At 47.3% G+C, this 27,239-nt stretch overlaps 2 protein-coding genes across 2 annotated transcripts in view; both read right to left on the reverse strand.

Moving 5' to 3' along the window:
• Positions 1–27,239, reverse strand: part of LOC149441832 (gastrula zinc finger protein XlCGF66.1-like) — a 429,912-nt gene that overhangs the window by 297,196 nt on the left and 105,477 nt on the right. The window lies entirely within an intron of this gene.
• LOC149441841 (uncharacterized) overlaps positions 7,284–27,239 on the reverse strand; it is a 177,901-nt gene continuing 157,945 nt past the window's right edge. The window contains exons 2-3 of the mRNA XM_089656828.1: positions 13,947–14,216; positions 7,284–7,289 (exon numbers count right to left, since the gene is read on the reverse strand). Of these exons, the coding sequence (XP_089512954.1) occupies positions 7,284–7,289; positions 13,947–14,216 (276 nt within the window). The remainder of the gene's footprint in view (positions 7,290–13,946; positions 14,217–27,239) is intronic.

A 27,239-nucleotide genomic window follows, 5' to 3' on the forward strand; every position in this document is an offset into this window, starting at 1 on the left:
AGAGCAGAAGTCAGGACTATGTAATGTACAACATAGAGTATATAGTGCAGGGGTCAGGAGGATGTAATATACAACATAGAGTATATAGTGCAGGGGTCAGGAGTATGTAATGTACAACATAGAGTATATAGTGCAGGGGTCAGGACTCATAATATTTGTATTCAGTAATCAGTGGAAGCTTAAATGTTTCCTGTAGACAAGTTGCAGAGATCCCACACCGCTGCCTCCCATCTCCTGAGACTGCACTCAGTGACTTGGGTCTGAGACACTACAGACATATCCCTCCACCCGGCACAGCCAGCAGATAACAGAGCAAGGAACCCTGGGAGAATTGTTCTGTCAGAGATCTTACTAGACCCGGGCATGGGGAAGAACACCCACAGATCAGGTCCCAGATAACTCAACATCTATGGTGAAATGAACATTTTGCTGCCAGCTGAACCCCAGAACCTCCATAAATCCAGTCTAGATACATAAATTGTGTCTGCAGCACAGAGAAGGAAGATTATCCGAGAGAAATCCAGGAATACAGGACGGGGAACACAGCTCAGGAAAGTGACCAGGGGATTACAGGCTGATATCACCCAGTCCCCGCCCTACTCTGGACCAATCAGTGAGCAGTATGGGTGGAGGAATGGATTTAGTGTTCATGACCCACCTGTGCTGATCTCTGTAGGAGTGTCCTCCTCTATAAATGTCCCCGTTATTCCATCCTCCTCCATAGACTGCTGATCATCCCTCACATACGCCTCTTCTTCTTCTGCTTTCACCTCAACTTTTATATCTATCAGATCTTCAACCTAAACCAACGAAAGAAAAGAAAATATCATCTGTAAGACATAATAAGTGTTAATATTGTTACATCACATAAAAACTCCACACATTGTCTCTATGAGTCCATGCTCTAGATGCTTCATCCCACCAACCTTGTAATAGTGAGGGATGGTGTGACCTTCCTGTGTGGAATCCCGGGAATACAGAGGATGGGGACATCTCTCTGGTGGGTTCCTGGTATTAGGTGGCTCCATCATATCCTTGTGTCCTTCTGAAAACTCCTCCATCACTCCATACTCCTCATCCTCCTCTTTATACTCTTCTTTAACATCAATATTATCATCCCCGAGGATTCCATTCTGAAAGATATAATAAAACATTCATTGTAACAAACATGCTGTGTATAAATCACAACTACCAATAATTGTCATCATCTACCTGATGATGGTGAGGGATGGTGTGACCTTCCTGTGTGGAATCCCGGGAATACAGAGGACGGGGACATCTCTCTGGTGGGTTCCTGTAGCTGGATGACTCCACCATGGTGTCCTGGTACAGATCTTTGTGTTCTTTTAGAAGCTCTGACTCCTCCATCCCCCCATCCTCATCCTCCTCCTCTTTTATCTCTTCTTTAACCTCAACTTTAGGATCTCTCAGGTTTCCACTCTGAATATATAATAAAAATGACATCAATGGTAACAATGCAGATAATGTACAGATCCTAATGATACTATCAGTGATTGTTCCTCATCTACCTGATGATGGTGAGGGATGGTGTGACCTTCCTGTGTGGAATCCCGGGAATACAGAGGACGGGGACATCTCTCTGGTGGGTTCCCATGACTGGATCCATCTGTAGGAAACACACACACTGACTGAATCCATTGTTTCTATGTGTTTATCAGATGATGGGGGATCTAGGTGGATCCTCCGTACTGCTCTCTCCTTTACAATAAAGTCTCCTCTTACCCGGTGATGTGAGGGGCGGCTGATTGTCCATCATGACGTCCTTGTAGAGATCCTTGTGTCCTTCTAAATACTCCCACTCCTCCATGGAGAAATAGACAGTGACACCCTGACACCTTATAGGAACCTGACACACACAATGATACAGTCACCATCCAGACACATCCCTTGTCTGTTACTGGAGAATGTCCCAGAATTCCCGGCACCGCTCACCTCTCCTGTCAGCAGCTCAGTGATCTCTCTGGTGACTTCTAGAATCTTCTTCTTCTTTCTCTCTTCTATCAGGGAGGGAGGTGGAGGCAATGTGATGTCATATGATCTCCAGACTTCACAGGAGGAAAACTCTACATCTGAACACAAATAGTCACATCAAATGATATTCCCAGAATCCTCCTCACCTCTCCATTCAGGTCTCCATTTTATTAAAGCCCCACTTCAGGCTGAGGTATAATTCCCCCCCACAGGACCCCCACACTACGCAGGGTATAGGCTTGTTGCAGCATTCTGATGTCATTACATACAACGCAGGACCAACAGTCCCACTTTACATGTGAGGATACCAAGGGGCCCCACATCCTAAGAGCATCAGAAAAAAGCCAGATGGAGGGACATTGGGGGAGGAGCTGTGAGGTCAGTGTGATGTCATAGGATTCTCTGACTCTGGATGGAGGGACATTGGGAGGAGGAGCTGTGAGGTCAGTGTGATGTCATAGGATTCTCTGACTCTGGATGGAGGGACATTGGGAGGAGGAGCTGTGAGGTCAGTGTGATGTCATAGGATTCTCTGACTCTGGATGGAGGGACATTGGGGGAGGAGCTGTGAGGTCAGTGTGATGTCATAGGATTCTCTGACTCCGGATGGAGGGACATTGGGAGGAGCTGTGAGGTCAGTGTGATGTCATAGGATTCTCTGACTCTGGATGGAGGGACATTGGGAGAAGGAGCTGTGAGGTCAGTGTGATGTCATAGGATTCTCTGACTCTGGATGGAGGGACATTGGGAGGAGGAGCTGTGAGGTCAGTGTGATGTCATAGGACATATAGACTCTGGATGGAGTGACATTTGGATGGGGAGATTTGAGGGGTCCTCTATATGAGACTTCCATGCAAACCAAATCCTTGTTCCTGGGTGCGTCCTACCTCTCCTAAACTGAAGAGTGACCTTTGACCTTTACCATCCAGAAATCTGTCCGGAATCTGTGGAAGTAAGCTGTCATGTGATCAGGTGACGTGCGGAGGAACGGAGTGTAAATAGCAGACAATTGTCTCCAGAGCCCCTAATGGTGGGGATGGATTTGGCGGCGTGCTGGTGCCAAGTTTCCTCCCCCCAGGGTCACTGCAGGTGTGGAGAAAAGCTGTGTAAGAGGATATGGAGGAGAGATGAGGAGGAGATCCAGGAATCAGGAGAAAGGTCAGGGCAAGCAACAGACGAGCGCATCCAAGAGACCAAGCCGGGGTCACTACACAGAAAATCAATCCAAGGAAACAACAGGCAGGACGAGGAATAGCAAGAAGGAGCTGAGAGACAAATGAGAATATTGCTCAGCCAATGGGAGATGATCTCAGCATGACTTCCATCATGAAGGAGATGAGGGGGAGGGGAGGAAGTCACTGAAGGTGACCATAGATCCATGGAAATTCAGCTGGTTCAGCAGGGATCGCTCACATTTCCATCCATGTGTGGCCACTGCCGGATAAAAGCCACTCCCCCAGCGGCTGCAGCCAATAGCTCCAGTGCTGATCTGTGTATTCTGAGAGCGGAGGAGTCCCCCCATTGTCAGAATACAAGAGTGCAGCGGGGAGGATTCCCCCATCCACCTCCAATGTGCGGATGGGGGAATCACTTCAGGTTTTATGGTCATCCCGCTGGCTGAACGATAAAACTGAACCATGTAGGCCAGCTTTGGGGGCAAATATATTATCATCAACTCCTCCCCCTGAAGGGGTTAATCTGGGTTCCCACACTATATATGTGTGTATCATCATCTGCTGGAGATAAAAGACATCACAGTGACTATGGAGGAAGAGGACGGATATGACTATGGAGGAAGAGGATGGGGGTTATTGGGTGTAAATAGGAAATAACATCTTATTACCTCCTCTGCTGCCACTTCCAGCAATGTCTCCATTGTACTTCGTACCACATGGAACTTCTTTTCTATACCTGACATCACTTCCTGTCTGTACCTGACATCACTTCCTGTCTGTATCCCATAGAGAAGCCCTGTCTGGAGAGAAATGAGATCACCATCTTGTGGAGTTCAGAGGAACTGCAGCCCTGAGAAGTGTCCCCTAATAACCATTCCTGCATTGTATCTACCTTACAGAGATACCAGGGAAGATCAAAAAGAACTAAAAAACGTAAGAAACAATAAACCTAACTCTTATGCAACCAACTGTTTAAGATTTTTCTATCTGTATTAAAATATTTTTTTTAAAGACACAGAACACAAGAAAAAATAAAGGTATACATAATAAAACAGAGACCTCCAAAACAGATCTTTTTGGGTAAAAAAATGCAAAAATACATCCGAAAGCATAAGAATAAATATCAATCCATTTATAATGAGTATGTTAGACATAAATGACAAGGATGTAATGGTCACAGAGGAATGGTGGTGGAGATCTCTCACAGTAAGAACACTTCCTTGAATGGTTCTATAAATAAAGAATGAATCCTGGAGGGAATAAAGCTGTAAAGCAATAAATAATATATAAACTGGGCCATCCACTTCATCCATAAAGACATTGTGATTGAAGATCTTCTAGATCACATAGAAGGAGGACTCATCCATGATTTCATACATTTGTTTGGAAGGATAGAACAATCCTCAGAAGGGAACATGTAGGATGACAGGAAAGGCTCCTGACTGGTGAGATCCTCCAAACATAATGATGACATCCATGAACTGGAGCGAGCTCGTTGGGGTGATAAAGCCAATCTGGAAATACTGTGTAGACGTTCTCCAAGAACTCAGCACACTCCAGGTGTGGAGAAAGTCTCCAGGTGGGTTTAGCCTGTCATTTATCATAGGTAGAAATGTCCACACATGGACTTCCACAGGGACCCCCAGACTACATATAGATCCTGTACAGTGTCCCCTGTAATGAACTGCTTCCCACCAGGCCTATAGCAGAATGACAGCTGAGGGGGATCTTTCCCATCCTGGGTGGACATCATATGAAGTCCTCCAAGTCTAGTGGCTCTTTTGTATCTTGATATGTCACCTGCTGTGTCCACCAGATGACAGATCATTGTACCAGGCCAGCCCAGTACCATGTGATTGCTGTGACCAATCACAGTGATCACATGACAGTTGTACACAATTAATTAATTTCATTCATAGCCATTCATTGTGTACTATTGTGATGATCTCTGTGATTTGTCACTGGCTCACTACCTCTACTGGAAATTTATTCCAAGCATCTACTTCTCTCAGTTAAATAATACTTTCTGAGATTAGTTGTGAACTTTCCTCCAGTTAGTTGGAGGTCATGTCCTCGTGTTCTTCATTTTTGTTTCATATTGAAAATTCTGAACCTTATTCACTCCCTTGTTGTATTTAAAGGTTTCAATTGAAAGGCTCTAGAGAACCTCCATTGTGTTGATGTACGCCATTTTAAGTAATAAGTTAGGTTATTGCAGATATATTAGAAGTTTAATGGAACTGTTTTAGTTTGCTGAAGGATGTATCAACAAAAGATAACACGACCCTGAAGCTTTCTTTGCCCGGCTATTTCTCAGAAAGCTAGCAAAAACAGTTTATACCAAGAAATGTATATGTCATGTTTCATGTAGTCAGCTCATGATGGAAACTTTCAAGTTACAGTTTTAGAACTCGCTCCCCCCCCTTATTATTTCTGTATCCTATATAATCTTAGTAATGTCTAATAAACTTTGAACATCTCTGAACATAAGCTGCCGTTATTTCCGTGTTCAAGGGGTGTTCCCAGAATTCTGCTGATAAACCAGGAATCTCTCTTCAGACTGGGGGTCTCTGAGGGGGATAAGAAAATCATCCTTTCAGCTGGGGGCTCGTCCGGGATGACCACCCACCTCACTTGGTAAGTAAACCTTTTGTCTTTTTATGACTAAAAGCTCTTTCTTGCCCTGTGTTGAGGGAAGGTCTTGAATCATTCTGTATTGTCTATATAGACCCGTGATAACCTGTAGCTGCTTTTGGTAAGCAGACTTAACTCTTTGGTAGAGTTACAATATAGTGCACTATATATATATATATATATATATATATATATATATATATATATATATATATATAAAAAGGGTGTTTTTGGTAAAACACAGATTGTTCTTTGGTAGAACATAAAAGAAATTGTTCTTTGGTAGAAAACACTGTTTTTTTGGTAGAACACACTGTTCTTTGGTAGAACAGTGAAGAGATAACTTTTGGGAAGTTATCAAAAGGTTAATAAGTCTGTGGAGCAGATTCTGGTTTATCTTTTGCTTTTTCTTTCTGTTGCGTAGAAGTATAAGATAATTTGTTGTGTGGAACAAAATAAGATTTTAAGGTAAAATTGTCTTATCCACTGTCTAAATATGGGTCAAGGAGGTAGTTACCCACCAGGTCCCCTGGAAAAGGGAGAAAATTGTAAGGATTATGTTGCTAGAGTTTGTGGAACAGACTATTATTTAATAAATCCCTGGGTGGATTGTATGGCAGGCTGGACAGAAGCTATGGGGAGTACAGACCCATTCCCAAGAAAGGGGGCAAATGATCCTTTTCATACAGACATGGTTAAGGGATTATGTTTGGGGGACAAACAAGCCTTTCCTTGGTATGAGGGGGACCCACAATGGGACCAAGTTTATATGAAGAAAGGGGGAGAAAACTGGTTAAAATGGTCACCGTATTGGGTTGATAATAGCAAGGGAAAGTTCAATTTGATCTTCTCTTTAAAACAAAAGAGGAATTGAAATTGGATACATTAAAAATATGCCAGGAAAAGCATCAATCTGAAAAAACATGCAGACCCAAGATTGGACTGAAAACAGTTCAGACACCAACCCCACCCCCTCCGTATAATATATATCCTTCATTAAGCAGTCTTAAAAATACTGCTGCTGATGATTTTTTGATCAGTTTGGGGATGACTACTCCCCAGCCTAATGCCCCTCCAGCTCCTGCCCCTGCCCCTCCAGTTCCTGCCCCTGCCCCTGCGCCACTTCCTGTCCCGGATCTACAACCAATACAGCCAGGCCCCTCCACTTGACCCAAACAGATCATTAGTATAAAATCACCAGAAGAGGGTAGCCAAGTTCAAGGCATCCTTACGGAAAATAATGACAACGAAGGAGAGTTGGAATACGAAGAACAGGGAAAGGTAAATATAATAAAATTACAGAAAAAGGATGGTCAATGGAGAAGAAGTGACACCAGTCATAGAAAGGGCAGAGATGTGGAGGAATTTAGAATGCAGCTTAGATCCATGGATAAGAAACTAGAGGGAAAAAGAGAAGATGAGGGGGCCGTAGGAGGAAAGGAGTTGGCTATATTGACACTACCTTTTCTCACAGCAGGAGAACTAATTCTAAAAAACCCCATAGAATTAAAAGATATTAGTAAGATTGTTAAACATTGTCCCAAGCCTACAGTATCTCCTGGAGGTACACTTGCTTATTTAAAAAAGGCATGTTTGGGAAGAAATTACACGCAGGAAGATATGAGATTGATCATTGATGGTATTCTGGGAAATAATCCAGCTTGGGATTGGATAAATGTAAAAAGCATTAGTCACATAGAACCAAGTAATACACAGGCTACTGCCTATAAACTAAACACCACAGAAGGGAGAGAAACTATGTGGGAGGAGCTTGACACAGAACTAAAAAGGGTTTTCAAGAATAAGGCTTCCCTCCCTATTGCTACAGCATGTAAACAGAAGGTAGAAGAAACTGTTTCTCCTTACAACACACCTATCAATCCTGTTAAGAAGCCGGATGGCTCTTACAGGTTTGTACAAGATTTGAGGGCCATAAATAATTTGGTGGTTCCATTAGCCCCAATAGTGCCTGACGTGCCATCACTCCTCACCTCCATTCCATCTGATGCAGATTATTTTACAGTGATTGATTTAACAAATGCATTTTTTCGGTTCCTGTGGACCACCAGACGAGGGCGCTATTTGCATTTACGTTCCGTAACCGCCAGATGACCTGGTGTAGAATGCCTAGATTTGTTTGCAGTCTACTCACTTGCCCTCCAGACCACACTGAGGTCCTGGACCCCTCCCAATGGTTCAGTCCTCATTATATATGTGGGACCTATTGATTTGTAGTCCAAGTCAGGCGGCCAGTCAGGAGGATAGTTGGTCTCTGTTAGAATGGTTGTCAGGGAATGGTCACAAAGCATCTAAAAAGAAACTGCAATGGTGCCAAAAACAGGTTGAATACCTTGGTGTTACTCTAAGTCATGGTGAGAGGAATGTCAGTCACAAAAGAGCTGCGGCTCTCGTGGGTCTGCCCCGCCCCCACAAACAAAAAAGGACATGCTAACTTTTCTTGGTATGATTGGTTACTGCCGCCAATGGATACCTGATTGTTCATTCTATGATCACACTCTGAGGTCTGCCACACTTTCAGAATCACCTGACATTCTCACATGGTGAAATGAAATGGTTGATGCCTTTGTGTACCTGAAGAATGCTATGGTAACGGCCCCTGGTCTTGGACTGCCTGATTATAAGAAAATGTTTCATCTGTATGCGGGGGACAATTGTACAACCATGGCGGGGGTCCTGGCTCAGGAACATGGAGGCAAGCTCCGCCCTGTAGCTTTTTTTCCAAAGTAGTGCCATCTCAGGTTCAGGGCATGCCTACTTGTCTGAGAGTTTTTGCATTCAGCGTGATGGTGGTGGGAATGGCTATTTCTTTCACATTGGGACATGAAACTACCCTACACACCACACATCAAGTGTCCTTACTACTGAAAAACATACACACTCAACACACGTCAGCACAAAGGTTGAGCGGATATGAAGTGATTCTTCTATCTGATCCCAACTTGATTATTAAATATTCTTCAGTAAATTCAGGTCCTGCTCCAATTTTGAATGCCCTATTGGGGCTAAAGGGGGAACAGGATGAAGTGGCACCAGAACACAATTGTATAACCCACATACAGCAAGACACTTCCCCTAGGCCCGACATGTCAGCTGTGGCTCTTGATGGGGCCCCAGATGTGTTTGTAGATGGCTCATGCTCTAGGCCAAATGATAATACTTCCCATGCAGGAGATGCCATTGTGCAACTTCCTGACAAAATACTCGAGGCAAAGCCAATCCCATATCAGTCAGCCCAAGCAGCCCAACTGATTGCCCTTACAAGAGCATGTCAATTATTTGCAGGACAGGATGTCAACATTTACACAGAGTCCAAGTACGCCCATGGTGCTGTACATGATTTTGGGGTCATTTGGGAGAGAAGAGGATTCATTGCTGCTGATGGCAAAACCATATCTCACTCTTCCTTGATATCTGATCTACTCAAAGCCATACAGTTACCAAAAACATCAGCCATTCTTCATTGCAGGGCACATACAAATCACAGAGATCATATTGCCAAAGGAAATGCATTAGCAGATAAGGTAGCAAAGGAAGCCGCATTACAACAGGTGGCCAGTGAACAGATGCCTTTGCTCACTTCAGGCGTCACAACCACCCCACATGACCAGATGTATGCAGATTTACAAACATTTGCTACAGAAGTCGATCTAGCAGACTGGAATGGTTCTGGAGCACAACTAGATCCAGCTTCTGGTCTAGTGTGCTTAGAGGGGAAACCATGCATTCCCATGTCAAGTGCCCCATTGTTCATTGCACAGTACCATGGTCTAGGACATAGAGGATGGAAAACGACATGTGAAACATTATTGCAGGATTTTTACATTACAGGCTTATCTAGGTTGGTGAAAGAATATGTTTCCAGGTGCATTACATGTATAAGGAACAATCCACAGAACCCAAAGAAATCACAACACCAGCATCTAGTGTACCCAACTACACCTTTCACCCATTTACAAATAGATTTTACCCACATGCCAAAAACAGGACAGAGGCAAGAGTTTGTGTTGGTAATGGTGGATATGTTCAGCAGATGGGTGGAAGCATTTGTCACTAATAAAGAAGACGCACAGACTGTAGTCAGAATTCTTACACAGGAGATAATACCCAGATGGGGATGTCCGCTGCAGATAAATTCTGATAACGGACCAGCCTTTGTGGCCAAGGTATGCCAAGACCTGGTAAAAGTACTTAGATTGGAAATGTCATATTCCCTATCATCCTCAAAGTTGGGGTATAGTAGAAAGGATGAACAGGACAATTAGGGATAAGTTGAGGAAGGCCACTGGAGGAACCTATACCCACTGGAAGAAGATGTCACCTGCAATTCTAGCAGAGGTAAGAATGACACCTAATAAGACTACAGGGTTATCTCCTTTTGAAATATTAATGGGAAGACCGTTCCCCACTCCTTGGGCTAGACAGCCACTTATGTTAGAAAGAGGGGACCTTGACCTGGAACAACAAGAATATGTGAGAAAATTGATTCAGACTTTAGATAAGGTTGAAAGAAATGTTGCTCGCACCTCTCCTTTATCTTTTCAGGAACCAACACACCCTTTCCAAGTGGGAGATGTCGTAGTGGTCCGCCAACTCGCTAAAGACAAGAAGCAAGGCTACCCCTTTGGACCGCCTACTACGGTGATAGCGGTTACCAGAACAGCTGTTGTGGTGGAGAATTCCCAGTCCTGGATCCATGCTAGTCGAGTGAAGAAGGTGAACCAAACACCTGAGAAACACGTAACGGAAAAAGGAGAAGTATGAGAGGAAAATCCTCGAAGAGCCGGTGAAGTAAGTGAAAAAGACCCTGAAGATGACATTCCTTACTGCCCTCATGGTGCTTTGAAGATCTGGGTCCTATTGGGCACACTGACTGCTCTTTTTTCTGCCAGTATGGATCCTAACTAACTGTATTTATCACCCTGAGGACTTGGGCCTAATAAAAGGTATCTGTGGTCAAGGACTAGACTTAAATGAGACCCAGATAACCAAAAATGAAAGAAAGTCAAAAAGAAGTTTTGAAGAGAACAATCCTTTTTCAGGAAAATGTTGATGATGCAGTTTAAATCTGCTTATGCTCAAAAGTCAGGTTCTGATAAATGTTGGATCTGTAGTAAGTTACATCCGAGCACATAGGAAATTCCTCTTCTGGCCGCTCCAATCAAAATATTTTTGTTAATAACAGGGAATGTAAGTATTGGTTTGACCAATATTACTTCTAATGCCGCCATATCTTTTCCAACTCTGGGAGTCACTCAACTCCCCGATTGGTGTTTTAGACTGGGGAATACTTCCCACAAGGGAAAGGGAATGTGCTCTCAGTCCATATTAAACATATCTGATCCTGGAAGGAGGGATGGAACTTCTTCTGTGAAACTCTGGCAAGTAAATGGTAGAGCCCTGAATGAAAGTTTAGAAGGGATACAAGACAATGTGGGGAAAACTTCTTTTTTATTTTACACTTGTTGTCACCCCTGAATTTCATTCTGCAATACAAAAATTGCCGATCTCCTTGGGAAACAATACCTATATCTGTTGTGGTAAGATCTGTTACCCTTGGATACCGAGTAATGTCCAGGGCTGGTGCTATGTAGCCCAATTAGTGCCAATTATGGCAGCTATAGACCAAAAGGAACACCAGGTAAAAGCCAGTACATACCCAAAACACCAACTAACTCTGAGACAGAGAAGGGAAACCAAACAAGAAAAGGTAGATCTATTCTCTACAGGTGATAAGGCTTGGTCATGGTTTCCTACTTACACTGGATGGGGAATAACACTCATGAACAAAATAAATAATTACACAAACATTATTGATGACATACTGGAGAGGAACTCTAAGGACATGGGGTTGCTAAATACTGAGACCAGAGCTATTAGAGAACAACTGGAGATGCAAGAATTAGCTATTGAAAGTATGAGTGCTGCTCTGACAGGTCTGTGTGAGATGACAGAGGATTCTGAATGTTGTACTTGGATATATAATACCACAATGACTGTTCCAGAGTATTATGAAATAATAAAGCAACACAGGGAACAGGTAGATGGTTTGATGGAAGAAGCTAGAGCTATAGGAAAGATGGATGGACTCCTCTTGATTGGTTAGGATCAGGATTTGGTTCCATCTTTTCATGGATGAAAGGTATCACTGTAAGCATAGTCATGATATTGTTTTTTGTTTTATCTTTATATCTATGTTTTAAATGCTCATTATATTGCATTGCTAGAGCTACAAAGCTGCAAAATACAAATGAAGGTTATCTGGCTATGTAAAGAATTGAGATCATGTTCATGATCTTAGAGGGGATTGAAAGGATCTAGATAACTTCCATTTTGTATTATGTATGCCATTTTAAGTATTAAGTATTAAGTTAGCTTTTTGTAGAGATATTAGAAGTTTAATGAAACTGTTTTGGTTGTTCAAGGATGTATCAACAGAAGCTAACACGACCCTGACAATGTTTTTGTCTGGCTGTTTTCCCAGAAAGTTAGCCAAAATAATTTGTACCAAGAAATGTATATGTTATGTTTCATGTAGTCAGCTCATGATGGAAAGTTACAAGTTACAGTTTTGAAACTCGCTCCCCCCCTCCCTTATTATTATCTGCAGTCTATATAATCTTATTAATGTCTAATAAACTTTGAACATCTCTGAACATTAGCTGTCGTGATTTCCGTGTTCAAGGGGTGTTCCCAGAATTCTGCTGATAAACCAGGAATCTCTCCACAGACCGGGGGTCTCTGAGGGGAAAAGAAAATCATTCCTTTCAGGGACCCCCTGCCAAAATGAAAGAAATACATACCAGACCCCTATCTGAGCATGCAGCCTGGCAGGTCAGTAAACGGGGGATGAGCAAGTGACCCCCCCTCCTTAAACATACCAGGCCACGTGCCCTTAACATAGAGTGCATGCTCTGGGGCAGGGGAGGCTTTGCTCACCCAAAGCACCTTGTCCATGTTGATGGGGACAAGGGACTCTTCCCCACAACCCAGGCTAGTGGCTGTGGGGGTTTGCGGGAAGAGGACTTACAAAATTTAACAAGGAGGCCCTCAGATCCCTCACCCCATGTGAATGAGTATGGGGTACATGGTACCCCTAATTATTCACCCCCAAAAAGTATTCTGTTATATAGACAGCAGGCAGGTGTAGATCCATCATCAATCACGATGCTCGCTGTCACCGCTGACTCAGAAAGAAAAGCTCCGCTCCCAATGAAGACTCCCCTCTGTCTGACAGCTCTGCTGCCTCCTGCCACTAAATATACTAAGAGACGGTGCCACTCGGTGACGTCATTGACCAGGGCATGTTGTATTGGTGATGTCACAAGAGGGCAAGGCTACCCAGTGATGTCACAGGGTAGTAGCAGTCCTTCGTGTTTTCAGAAGTGGGAGGCGGCGGAGCTGTCAGATGGAAGGAGTGGAGCTTTGTTTTTTCTTCCAGCCAGCGATGACAGCGAGTGTTGTGATTGGATCATCGATGGATCTACATCAGAGGGATATTGTTCTTTATTTTTGTTTTGTCAAAACTTTCTTACAGTTTTTTTTTACCCTTTTTTGGTAAATGAATAGGGGTACTATGTACTCTATACTCATTCACATTGTGGGGGGGGCTGGCATCTGGGGGCCTCCATGTTAAAGGAGGCTTCCAGATTTCAATAAGTCCCCCACCCACAGCCCCCCACAACCACTGGCCAGGGATGTGGGTAAGGGACCCTTTTCCCCATCGCCATGGGGACAAGGTGCTTTTGGGGTGGCAGAGCGCCGCTGCCCTGAAGCACCCACCTCATGTTGAGGGTATGTGGCCTGGTATGGTTCAGGAGGAAGGTGGGCACTCACTAAGGGGCTGGTATTGATTTTGGAGAGAAACCCACGCCATTTTTTCTTATTGTTTTGGCATTGGGGGATTCCCTCAAAATCCATACCAGACCTGTCACAGCTGTCAGCGGGGAACTTGGCAGCCGTCCTCTCCTTGTTTACTGGTTGTTGGGGACACTGGCGGCTGCCCTCTCCTTAACAACAAGCTATTTACAAGTGTTGCTATGGACACCAGTGGTAAATTCCCCGCAGGATTCACTACTAAAAAACAGAATGCAGCATCTTACTACATACTGGGATACGGAAAGATACCGCTTTGTGATTGGAGCCCATAGTCTCTACAAGTCCATGTTCTAGATTCTCCATCCCACCAACCTTGTAATAGTGAGGGATGGTGTGACCTTCCTGTGTGGAATCCCGGGAATACAGAGGACGGGGACATCTCTCCGGTGGGTTCCTGGTATTAGGTGGCTCCATCATATCCTTGTGTCCTTCTGAAAACTCCTCCATCACTCCATACTCCTCATCCTCCTCTTTATACTCTTCTTTAACATCAATATTCTCATCCCCGAGGATTCCACTCTGAAAGATATAATAAAACATTCATTGTAACAAACATGCTGTGTATAAATCACAACTACCAATAATTGTCATCATCTACCTGATGATGGTGAGGGATGGTGTGACCTTCCTGTGTGGAATCCTGGGAATACAGAGGACGGGGACATCTCTCTGGTGGGTTCCCATGACTGGATCCATCTGTAGGAAACACACACACTGACTGAATCCATTGTTTCTATGTGTTTATCAGATGATGGGGGATCTAGGTGGATCCTCCGTACTGCTCTCTCCTTTACAATAAAGTCTCCTCTTACCCGGTGATGTGAGGGGCGGCTGATTGTCCATCATGACGTCCTTGTAGAGATCCTTGTGTCCTTCTAAATACTCCCACTCCTCCATGGAGAAATAGACAGTGACACCCTGACACCTTATAGGAACCTGACACACACAATGATACAGTCACCATCCAGACACATCCCTTGTCTGTTACTGGAGAATGTCCCAGAATTCCCGGCACCGCTCACCTCTCCTGTCAGCAGCTCAGTGATCTCTCTGGTGACTTCTAGAATCTTCTTCTTCTTTCTCTCTTCTATCAGGGAGGGAGGTGGAGGCAATGTGATGTCATATGATCTCCAGACTTCACAGGAGGAAAACTCTACATCTGAACACAAATAGTCACATCAAATGATATTCCCAGAATCCTCCTCACCTCTCCATTCAGGTCTCCATTTTATTAAAGCCCCACTTCAGGCTGAGGTATAATTTCCCCCACAGGACCCCCACACTACGCAGGGTATAGGCTTGTTGCAGCATTCTGATGTCATTACATACAACGCAGGACCAACAGTCCCACTTTACATGTGAGGATACCAAGGGACCCCACATCCTAAGAGCATCAGAAAATTCAGATGGAGGGACATTGGGAGGAGGAGCTGTGAGGTCAGTGTGATGTCATAGGATTCTCTGACTCTGGATGGAAGGACATAGGGGGGAGGAGCTGTGAGGTCAGTGTGAGGTCATAGGATTCTCTGACTCTGGATGGAGGGACATTGGGGGGAGGAGCTGTGAGGTCAGTGTGACGTCATAGGATTCTCTGACTCTGGATGGAGGGACATTGGGAGGAGGAGCTGTGAGGTCAGTGTGACGTCATAGGATTCTCTGACTCTGGATGGAGGGACATTGGGAGGAGGAGCTGTGAGGTCAGTGTGATGTCATAGGATTCTCTGACTCTGGATAGAGGGACATTGGGAGGAGGAGCTGTGAGGTCAGTGTGATGTCATAGGATTCTCTGACTCTGGATGGAGGGACATTGGGGGGAGGAGCTGTGAGGTCAGTGTGATGTCATAAGACATATAGACTCTGGATGGAGGGACATTTGGATGGGGAGATTTGAGGGGTCCTCTATATGAGGCTCCCCTATAAACCAAATCCTTGTTCCTGGGTGCGTCCTACCTCTCCTAAACTGAAGAGTGACCTTTGACCTTTACCATCCAGAAATCTGTCCGGAATCTGTGGAAGTAAGCTGTCATGTGATCAGGTGACGTGCGGAGGAACGGAGTGTAAATAGCAGACAATTGTCTCCAGAGCCCCTAATGGTGGGGATGGATTTGGCGGTGTGCTGGTGCCAAGTTTCCTCCCCCCAGGGTCACTGCAGGTGTGGAGAAAAGCTGTGTAAGAGGATATGGAGGAGAGATGAGGAGGAGATCCAGGAATCAGGAGAAAGGTCAGGGCAAGCAACAGACGAGCGCATCCAAGAGACCAAGCCGGGGTCACTACACAGAAAATCAATCCAAGGAAACAACAGGCAGGACGAGGAATAGCAAGAAGGAGCTGAGAGACAAATGAGAATATTGCTCAGCCAATGGGAGATGATCTCAGCATGACTTCCATCATGAAGGAGATGAGGGGGAGGGGAGGAAGTCACTGAAGGTGACCATAGATCCATGGAAATTCAGCTGGTTCAGCAGGGATCGCTCACATTTCCATCCATGTGTGGCCACTGCCGGATAAAAGCCACTCCCCCAGCGGCTGCAGCCAATAGCTTCAGTACTGATCCGTGTATTCTGAGAGCGGAGGAGTCCCCCCATTGTCAGAATACAAGAGTGCAGCGGGGAGGATTCCCCCATCCACCTCCAATGTGTGGATGGGGGAATCACTTCAGCTTTTTATGGTCATCCCGCTGGCTGAACGATAAAACTGAACCATGTAGGCCAGCTTTGGGGGCAAATATATTATCATCAACTCCTCCCCCTGAAGGGGTTCATCTACGTATTACCTCCTCTGCTGCCAGATCCAGGAATGTCTCCTCTATACTTCCTCATTCATGGAACTTCCCGTCTGTACCTGACATCACTGCCTGTCTGTACCTGACATCACTTCCTGTCTTCCATAGAGACTTCCTGTCTGGGTAGAAGTGAGATCCCCACCTTGTGGAGATCAGAGGAACTGCAGCCCCGAAAAGCCTCTGGTAGTGTGACCCCGGCCTTGTGCTAGGTGTGTATGGACTGTAGATCCTTATAGAGGGGTCACCTCCACTCCCACCAAGGGGGACAGAAATATATGACTGCTCGGGGGAGGGATTTTGGCCCCTTTGATTTTGCAGTAAATGTGATTGCGTTAGTCCCGTTGATTTTCGTATTTCCATGTAATAAAAGGTGTCACATGATGTCGGGTTCCCCTTTCTCTCCTCCATGAGTGTGTATTTAGAGGCGGAGCTCCTTCTGGAATGGCGGTCGGAGGCGGAGTCTAGGAGGGAGACTGACAGAACCCGCAGCAGACTTGCAGGAGTGAGCGAGGAGGATCCGGTTCCATTACCATCGGAGATGAGGAGAGTGTGAAGGATGTTTCTGACTCTGGGAGCTGAAAAGCTGGGAGTCCTATTGGTGTGGTGAGGGGGAAGCACTACTAGGGGGCGCCCTCACCATCCCGTGTACAAGAGGTGGAAGAAGGCGGGGCTACACTACAGCTGACAGTTCGGAGGGCGGAGCACTTTCACACCTTATCAACTTTTCACTGATTGGTGGATTTTTGGAGTAAAATAAGTTGAAGTAGCTGCAAAGTGGAAGCGGTGGACTTGCAGAGAACACTATACTGAGCACACAATATTGTCGGTCTCCATGGATTTGCACAGAATTTGAGATGATTTCCTATAGCAGCAAATCTGATGAGATGAATGAATGTAGCGCCCCCTCCTGGTCAGGTCTAGGATGTGTAGTCAGGTAAAGCATAGCTGTGTTTCTCTGCTCACCAGAGAGGCTGTCAGGTAAATTCAGTCGGGTTTTCTGATTTACAGAGAGCTGTGATTGATTAGTCAGGTCTGCTCATGCTGCTCTGGTTCTGTTGGAGTTTGTCTGAGTTCTTCCCGCCTTCAGGAAGCTATGAGAGTCTTCCAGAACATGGGGATTGGCTAGACAAATGACCAGCATGAATATGGATACAGTCCTGGGCAATTGCAGGGGAGGGTGGCCCCATTGCATGCTGGGAGTGGTATTTATACTCTGAGATCACATGGGTTCAGTGTCTTTCCTCGGAGAGGATTGCACCAGCCAGGCTGGAGGCAGGCTGCCTCGCCTGGTACTTGCTGTTATGTGGCCTCGGGTGGGTGACCTGAGGGCCTGAAGTTAGAGAGAGTGACCCTGATTCTACAGTAAGCTGACTGAGGGGAGCTGTCTGCCAAAGCTCTGTCTGGTGTCACTGGAGAAAGTGGCTTGGAAGATTGGAAGGAGGCAACCATTCTGTCCTTGGACCTGTGAGTGCAAACTCTGAGAGATCTGGGGGGCTCTGTGTGCTTGTTACCCCTCTGGTGCTTGATAGTCAGCCTGGGTCTGAGAAAGGGAGCCCTGCCTAGTGTTCTGCAGAGCTTGTCCAAGTATTGCTACTGCTAATGGGACTTGGCTCTCCTACAACTACTTGCTGCTATTTGTTACTGAGAAGTCTGCTATCTACTGTCAGCCGAGACTTCACAAGTCTTCTACTAAGAGATCAGCTAGATGTCCTCAGTGTGAAGAGTTCTGATTCTGGAGGATCCGACTACATTCCCCATCCCTATCCCCAGTTCTACAATAAACTCCAAACACAAAACATCCCCTAGACTGGTCATTGGAGACAACGAGCAGAAGTGTGTGTGTTTGCCTTGCTGTGGGGCAAAGCAAAGGGAAGCCAGGGGCAACATTCAGCTCCTTCTGAGGTAGTGCTACATGAAGGCGGTATAAAGTGGAAGCAGTAGATCTGCAGGGAGCAGCATCCTGAGCACAAAGCACTTTGTTGTATATGGATTTGCACATGGTTCAGTATTCTTAATTTACTGGCAAACAACACAAGATCAATGAAGTAGGTGTAAAGTGGAAGCAGTAGATCCACAGAGAATAATATTTTGAGTTGGGATGGGCTGACGGTTCAAGTCAAACATAAGTTTAACTCGAACATTAGCCGTTTGCGTATTCACCATTATGCAGGATGTTTGCCCGCGTGCTCAATGTAAAACATGCCTTGTGATTGGCCAAACAATGTAAAACAGGTCAGGTGCAATGCTTTGGCCAATAACAGGTGAGTTCTCAGGAAGAGCCATGATTGGCCAAAGTGCTGGCCGTATTATTGAACCACAACATGCAGAAGAGGTGGTGGAGTGGATAAGTCAGTCATCCTCATCCTCTGTCACCCAGGATCATACTATTTTGTCTTCCACCACAGCTGCCAAAGTGTCCTGTTCCTCCGGCTCCTTGTCCACCACAGCTGCTCCTTCCGTAGCCCCACCATCATGCATGGAGGAGTCACCAGAATGATTGGATCATAGTGTCAGTCCCATGCTGCTGGAGGATGTGCAGCAATCTGAATGCTGTGATGTTGGTTCCCAGGATGAGGAAAGGAGTGACGTGAGCCTAGAGAGAGGGGGCGCCAGTGAGGGAAAAGAAATTGTCAGTCCTGTTCCCCCAGCCGCAGCACACTGCCAAGTTGGCTCCATTGATGAGGAGGATGGGGATGATGAGGTCACTGACCATACTTGGGTGCCTGAGAGAACAGAGGAGGACAGTGAGGAGGAGGCAGAACTCCAACAAGGCAGGATGTCCTCCAGGGACAGGCATAAGGGCAGCCAACCAATGGCATCACACGACAGAGCTCCACAGGTGGGGGGCGCTGCTGACTCCAGGCAGACTTCCACAAGTTCTCTGGTGTGGGCTTTCTTCAACACATGTGCAGCATTGCTGTTTGCAGTCTTTGACTGAAGCAGACCAAGCGTGGCCAAAACACCAGCCACTTGGGCACCACATGATTGACAAGACGTATGATGAGCTGCCATGCAGCCCGCTGGTAACAGCACCTGAAAGACCCAGAAAAAGTGCAGACTTCTCCTTGCTCCTCATCTGGGATCTCTACTGTAAAACGTCAGGTCTTCTCAACAGCCTCCACTGAGAGGAGTGATGGTACAGCAGTGGGTGGCCCATCTGACAGCAGGACACCACCTGTTCATTTCAGCAGGAACATTTCACTACCCCATTTGCTGAACCGTGAAAAATAGACTGTCCCAGCCATCCACATTCTATCCTGGCCAAATTGCTGCGTTACAACTGCTGCCTTTCCATCTGGTGGACTCTTCCCCCTTCCGGGAATTTGCAGAATGTTCTGTATCACAGTGACAGGTTCTGAAAAGACAATTTGTTTCATGCAAGGCCATTCCAGCTCTGTACCATCATGTGGAAGGTCATGTTTTGGCCTTGTTGGACAAGGAGGTCAGCAGCAAGGTCCACATTACTGACACGTGGTCCAGCAGGCACAGTCAGGGATGGTACATATCCGTCACGGCACACTGGGTAACTCTGCTAGCAGCTGGGAAGGATGCAGGACAGGGTTCACTTCTGGAGCTTGTTCCACCACCATGCCTCCAAAAACCTGGTGGTGATTCTGCCACATCTGTCTGCTCCACCCCCTCCCCCTCCTCTTCCTCTATGGCCTCTTCTGCTGAATTGTCCTCTGAACCAGCAGTGCTCCATAAGCGTTCATGGGGCTATGCAAGCAGTCAGGCTAAAAGATGCCATGTGGTGCTTCAGCTGGTCTGTCTAAGGGACAGGAGCCACACCAGGACACAGATTCTGTCAGCTCTGAAGGGGCTCTCCACCCTCCAACAGGGACACTTGACACATGTTCCATGCTTGGCACACAAGCTGAATTTGGTGGTACAGTGCTTCTTGAACAGGTACCCTTGCATTCAAGATCTTCTGAGGCAGGCCAGAAAAGTCTGTGGCCATTTCCGGTGGTCATACACGGCCTGTTTTCAGTTGGCTGAAATTCAACCTGCCCACCAACCGACTCATTTGTGACATGTCCACTCGGTGGAACTCCACTTTGGTAACACTGCAGTGGCTGCACACACAGCAGAGGGCCATCAATGAGTACCTGTGTGAAAATGGCACAAGGACAGGCTCAGGGGAACTTGGCTTCTTCTCACCTCGCCAGTGGCTGCTGATAATGGATGCATGCACTGTCCTGTCACCATCTGAGGAGGCCACAAGGATGGTGAGCTGTGACACTGCATGCATCAGTGACACTATCCCTGTAGTCATCCTGCTGGAGCACACACTGCATGGAATCATGGACAGGGCACTGGAGGCAGAACAGAGGGAGGAAGAGGAGGATTTCCTGTCCTCTCAAGGCCCCCTTTATGCAGAAACCATTCCTGCGGGGCCGCAGAACACACAGAAGGAGTAGGAATAGAAGGAGGAGGATTGCAGCAGCATGGAAGTAGAGGATCACATACAGAAGTCATCCTCAGTGACCCAGAGGACTCAGAATCTCCTGCCTCCTCAAACTTACACTACATGGGCTCCCTGATTCTGCAAAGTCTGTGTAAGGACCTGAGGATTTGTGTTATCAAGAAGAGGGATCAATACTGGTTGGCAACCCTTCTTGATCCACGTTACAAGGGTCAAGGTGCAGAGCTCATCCAGTCTTCCCAGAGGGAGCAGAGGATGAAACATCCTGAGGATGCCTTGAAATTGTGTAACACCTTTCCAGACACTGGGAGGTCACCATTTCCTGGACAACGTGTTTCTGAGGCTTCATTCTGTCAAAGGAAGAGCGGTGGAGAAGGCGGTCAGCTGACCGATTAAACAGTTCTTTAGTCCTCAGCACCCAGGGCTGTTAGGTTTAAGCACCCATCGGCAGGGTCTGCATCATATGGGGCAGGATTATCTAGGGGTAAGAACAGACTTGGAGACCTTTCCAGCTGAGCATCCACTGGGTTACTGGGTCTTGAGGATGGATCACTGGCCAGAACTTGCTCAATATGCCATCGAGGTACTGGCCTGTCCTGCATCCAGCGTGCTTTCCGAACGGACATTCAGTGCTGCTGGAGGTTTTATGCATTTACCTGAATGACATCGATTCATTCAGGGTTTTTTTGTGATTTGGCTACAGCTAATCACATGACACAGCTGGGCTGTGATTGGTGCAGCTTGTGCATGTGATCGCTGTGACCATTCACAGCTAGACACACTTGTATACAATGGATGGTATGAAAGGAAGCCATCCATTGTATACAACTGTCATGTGACCTGCAGTGATTGGTCACAGCAGGTCACATGGCACTGGCAATAGGGCCGGTACACAAATCTGTCATCGGCCGTGTCTGAGGTACATGGCCGGTGACAGATCGCACCACAGCCCTGCGGGGTGCACGCTCCAGAAAGGACGCCATATGGTACTACCTGGAGGGGCGAGCTGTTCGTCCAACCGCCATCTGGCTATAGACTGGAGAGCAACTGGTTAAACTGCAGGGGGTGATCTCAGTGGAAAGAGTGTCTTCAGTGGGGAGGGGTGACAACACTAGGGGAGAGGTGTGTCCTCAGAAGGAGAAGAGTGTCCCCAGCACAGGAAAGGAGGGGGAGGAGTGTCTGCAGAGGAGGAAAAGAGAGGAAGGAGTATCTTCAGTGGAGAGGGTGTCTGTAGTGGGGGAGGGTGTCCTCTGTGTGTGTGTGGGGGGGGGGTGTCTGTAGTGGGGGAGGGTGTCTGTAGTGGGGGAGGGTGTCCTCTGTGTGTGTGTGTGGGGGGGGTGTCTGTAGTGGTGGAGGGTGTCTGTAGTGGGGGAGGGTGTCCTCTGTGTGTGTGTGGGGGGTGTCTTTAGTGGGGGAGGGGTGTCCTCTGTGGGGGGAAGAGGGTGTTCTTAGTGGAGGAGGGGAAGGGTTTTTTGGGTAAATGACACCAGATCAAAGTCCTCCTGAGAAGTTCCTAAAGACAGCTGTCTTGTCTATGTAAAAAGATAACTTTAGCTGAATATTAGAAGCACAGCTTATTCCAAGGGGTCTAGGAGGTAAACTGACCCCAGCTTTGTTTGTGGACAGGGAGGAGTCCAGTGGTCTGTTTGTGGACAGGGAGGAGTCCACTGGTCAGTATGTGTTCAGGGAGGAGTCCACTGGTCAGTATGTGTTCAGGGAGGAGTCCAGTGGTCTGTTTGCGGACAGGGGGGGAGTCCAGTGGTCTGTTTGCGGACAGGGGGGGGAGTCCAGTGGTCTGTTTGCGGACAGGGAGGAGTCCAGTGGTCTGTTTGTGGACAGGGAGGAGTCCAGTGGTCTGTTTGCGGACAGGGAGGAGTCCAGTGGTCTGCGGACAGGGAGGAGTCCAGTGGTCTGTTTACGGACAGGGAGGAGTCCAGTGGTCTGTTTACGGACAGGGAGGAGTCCAGTGGTCTGTTTACGGACAGGGAGGAGTCCAGTGGTCTGTTTACGGACAGGGAGGAGTCCAGTGGTCTGTTTACGGACAGGGAGGAGTCCAGTGGTCTGTTTGCGGACAGGGAGGAGTCCAGTGGTCTGTTTGCGGACTGGGAGGAGTCCAATGGTCTGTTTGTGGACTGGGAGGAGTCCAATGGTCTGTATGCAGCTACGGAGGAGTCCAGTGGTCTGTTTGTGGACAGGGAGGAGTCTAATGGTCTGTTTACGGACAGGGAGGAGTCCAGTGGTCTGTTTGTGGACAGGGAGGAGTCCAGTGGTCTGTTTGCGGACAGGGAGGAATCCAGTGGTCTGCGGACAGGGAGGAGTCCAGTGGTCTGTTTACGGACAGGGAGGAGTCCAGTGGTCTGTTTACGGACAGGGAGGAGTCCAGTGGTCTGTTTACAGACAGGGAGGAGTCCAGTGGTCTGTTTACGGACAGGGAGGAGTCCAGTGGTCTGTTTACGGACAGGGAGGAGTCCAGTGGTCTGTTTACGGACAGGGAGGAGTCCAGTGGTCTGTTTGCGGACTGGGAGGAGTCCAATGGTCTGTTTGTGGACTGGGAGGAGTCCAATGGTCTGTATGCAGCTACGGAGGAGTCCAGTGGTCTGTTTGTAGACAGGGAGGAGTCTAATGGTCTGTTTACGGACAGGGAGGAGTCCAGTGGTCTGTTTGTGGACAGGGAGGAGTCCAGTGGTCTGTTTGCGGACAGGGAGGAGTCCAGTGGTCTGCGGACAGGGAGGAGTCCAGTGGTTTGTTTGTGGACAGGGAGGAGTCTAATGGTCTGTTTGTGGACAGGGAGGAGTCCAATGGTCTGTATGCAGCTACGGAGGAGTCCAGTGGTCTGTTTGTGGACAGGGAGGAGTCTAATGGTCTGTTTACGGACAGGGAGGAGTCCAGTGGTCTGTTTGTGGACAGGGAGGAGTCCAGTGGTCTGTTTGCGGACAGGGAGGAGTCCAGTGGTCTGCGGACAGGGAGGAGTCCAGTGGTTTGTTTGTGGACAGGGAGGAGTCTAATGGTCTGTTTGTGGACAGGGAGGAGTCCAGTGGTCTGTTTACACAAGTCCTAAACAAAAGCTCCATTGTTCTCTGAGTTTCATTTCTCCAGAAGGAAGAAGCTGTTCTGGCTGTACAAATCACACAGGTGGAGTCTACACTGCAGTCTGCATTGTCAGCCGAGCAGCTGAAGGAGTCCAACATCTAACCGTCTACTAATCAGGCGTACTCTTGGAGCACCACCTACACAAGACTCACCTCGTCCATCTAGACTGCTCACTAGAGCTTCTTCTACAGCCTCTGACCCATCACTTCCCTCCTCTGCTGGAGGCACTTTATTAGGATCTATAGAGGGACAACACCGGCCTCGTATTGTACATCAGAATCAAGGAAACAGCAGAGATCCGGCCACAGGGGAGCTAGGAAACATCAACGCTGCAACAAGGGATATCCCACTCATCCAACCATCCCAACAGACGATTCATCATCAACAGAAATAGACGGAATTGTCACCTTCTCCTCAGCTGGACTGACATCGGGTAAGATGGACCTTCTGGGGAAAGGTTTGGGCTTCAGCCCTAAAGGTATCAGGAAGAAGTTGTTGGCACAGGACTTGTATAGATGTCTCCGGAATATTAGATTGAAGGGACATTATTCTTGGAGAGGCGATATTGAGGGATCATCTGTAGTCACACCACTTCTGAGACATAGAGAGGGAAATGGGAGCTAATAGGATGCAGGAGATCTGCTGAGACATAGAAATGGAAATGGGTGCTAATAGGATGCAGGAGATCTGCTGAGACATAGAGAGGGAAATGGGTGCTAATAGGATGCAGGAGATCTGCTGAGACATAGAAATGGAAATGGGAGCTAATAGGCTGCAGCAGATCTGCTGAGACATAGAGAGGGAAATGGGAGCTAATAGGCTGCAGGAGATCCGCTGAGACATAGAGAGGGAAATGGGCGCTAATAGGCTGCAGGAGATCTGCTGAGACATAGAGAGGGAAATGGGCGCTAATAGGCTGCAGGAGATCTGCTGAGACATAGAGAGGGAAATGGGAGCTAATAGGCTGCAGGAGATCCGCTGAGACATAGAGAGGGAAATGGGCGCTAATAGGCTGCAGGAGATCCGCTGAGACGTAGAAAGGGAAATGGGAGCTAATAGGGTGCAGGAGATCCGCTGAGACATAGAGAGGGAAATGGGCGCTAATAGGCTGCAGGAGATCTGCTGAGACATAGAGAGGGAAATGGGTGCTAATAGTCTGCAGGAGATCCGGTGAGACGTAGAGAAGGAAATGGGCACTAATAGGCTGCAGGAGATCCGGTGAGACGTAGAGAAGGAAATGGGCGCTAATAGGCTGCAGGAGATCCGGTGAGACGTAGAGAAGGAAATGGGAGCTAATAGGCTGCAGGAGATCCGCTGAGATGTAGAAAGGGAAATGGGAGCTAATAGGCTGCAGGAGATCCGCTGAGACATAGAGGGAAATGGGCGCTAATAGGATGCAGGAGATCTGCTGAGACATAGAGAGGGAAATGGGCGCTAATAGGCTGCAGGAGATCTGCTGAGATGTAGAGAGGGAAATGGGTGCTAATAGGCTGCAGGAGATCTGCTGAGACAATGAAATGTGTATGAAATGGATGGATGTGCAGACACTCCCAGAAGATGATGTCATTATGAGTGGATTGATATATATTTCTGCATTGTCTCCCCCAGAAGGATCAGGTTTGGCGGGATCGCTCTCATTAGACAACCCAACCAATCAGTGACTGCTGCCCCTCTCTGCCAATCCCTTCACTGACTTCCACTAACCCAACATATAAAATTCAAAAATACTAACCACAACGTACAAAGCCATCCACAACACTGCCCCCAGCTACATCACCAATGTGATAAAATATGGGATCCATGGATTCCATACATCTCCATGCCCTACTACTTCCTGATTTGACTCTCCCCCTCTCCCCTCCCCTTTTTTTTAGTTATTTTTGATCTTTCATGGAAACCACAGGAATGGTTATTTTAATGTTTCTCAGGGCTGCAGTTCCTATGAACTCCACAAGGTGGTGATCTCACTTCTATCCAGAAAGGAAGTTATTATAGAACACAGACAGGAAGTGATGTCAGGCACAGACAGGAAGTGATGTCAGGCACAGACAGGAAGTGATGTCAGGCACAGACAGGAAGTCATCTGGAATAAAGACAGGCAGTTGTATACCATACAAAGTGGACAGGAGACCTTGCTGGAAGTGGCAGCAGAGGAGGTAATAAGATGTTATGTTCTATTTACACCTGGTAACCCCCGTCATGTCTGTCCTCTTCCTCCATAGTCACGTCCGTCCTCTTCCTCCAGAGTCACGTCCGTCCTCTTCCTCCAGAGTCACGTCCGTCCTCTTCCTCCATGGCCACGTCCGTCCTCTTCCTCCATGGCCACGTCCGTCCTCTTCCTCCATGGCCACGTCCGTCCTCTTCCTCCATGGCCACGTCCGTCCTCTTCCTCCATGGCCACGTCCGTCCTCTTCCTCCATGGCCACGTCCGTCCTCTTCCTCCATGGCCACGTCCGTCCTCTTCCTCCACGGTCACGTCCGTCCTCTTCCTCCACGGTCACGTCCGTCCTCTTCCTCCACAGTCACGTCCGTCCTCTTCCTCCATAGTCACGTCCGTCCTCTTCCTCCATAGTCACTGTGACGTCTTTTATCTCCAGCAGATGATGATACACACATATATAGTGTGGGAACCCAGATGAACCCCTTCAGGGGCAGAACATTCCCCCACTTCCGGGGCCGGAACATTCTCCTCATTGTGGAGATAAATTCTAGTAATATGGTCCTCTAAACAAACAGCACTGACAATAAATAGACAAGACAAGGACCATCCTGACCATACATGGCCTACAAAGGGCAATGATGACACTACACAGGCAGCCAATGGGCAATCATTACACTATGCAGCCAACACAATGATGGAGTGCCGGGGTCAGGAGTATGGAGCATAGAGCCCCTTACATTGCTGCTCAGGAGGAAGAAAACATTCCCCAGCCGGCCATGAAGAATATGTTCCATCATTGGTGTCAGAGGGAGGGAAATACTGAGGGGTCTGAGGGAAGTAGAGGAGCTGAGGGTTCTCTCAGGGGTTACTGTGGATTGGAGACTTTGGGGCCCCTGAGGGGATAGTGAAGTTAAAGGGTTTTAAGGGGGTAGAGTAGCTGAAGGAATCTGGTAGGATAGGGTTGGTGGGGAGCAGGGCTCTGAGGAAAGAGAAGTTTGTCAGGCTCAGGGGGACTCTGAGGTAGGGAGGGGGGCTCTTGGTCTCTGATTGTCCTCTTACCTGCACTTACTTTCCAGACCTCCTTAC

The sequence above is a fragment of the Staurois parvus genome, unplaced genomic scaffold, assembly GCF_062004578.1.
Source record: "Staurois parvus isolate SC_StPar_1 unplaced genomic scaffold, SC_StPar_1.0 ptg000941l, whole genome shotgun sequence".
In the NCBI taxonomy this organism is placed as follows: Eukaryota; Metazoa; Chordata; class Amphibia; order Anura; family Ranidae; genus Staurois; species Staurois parvus.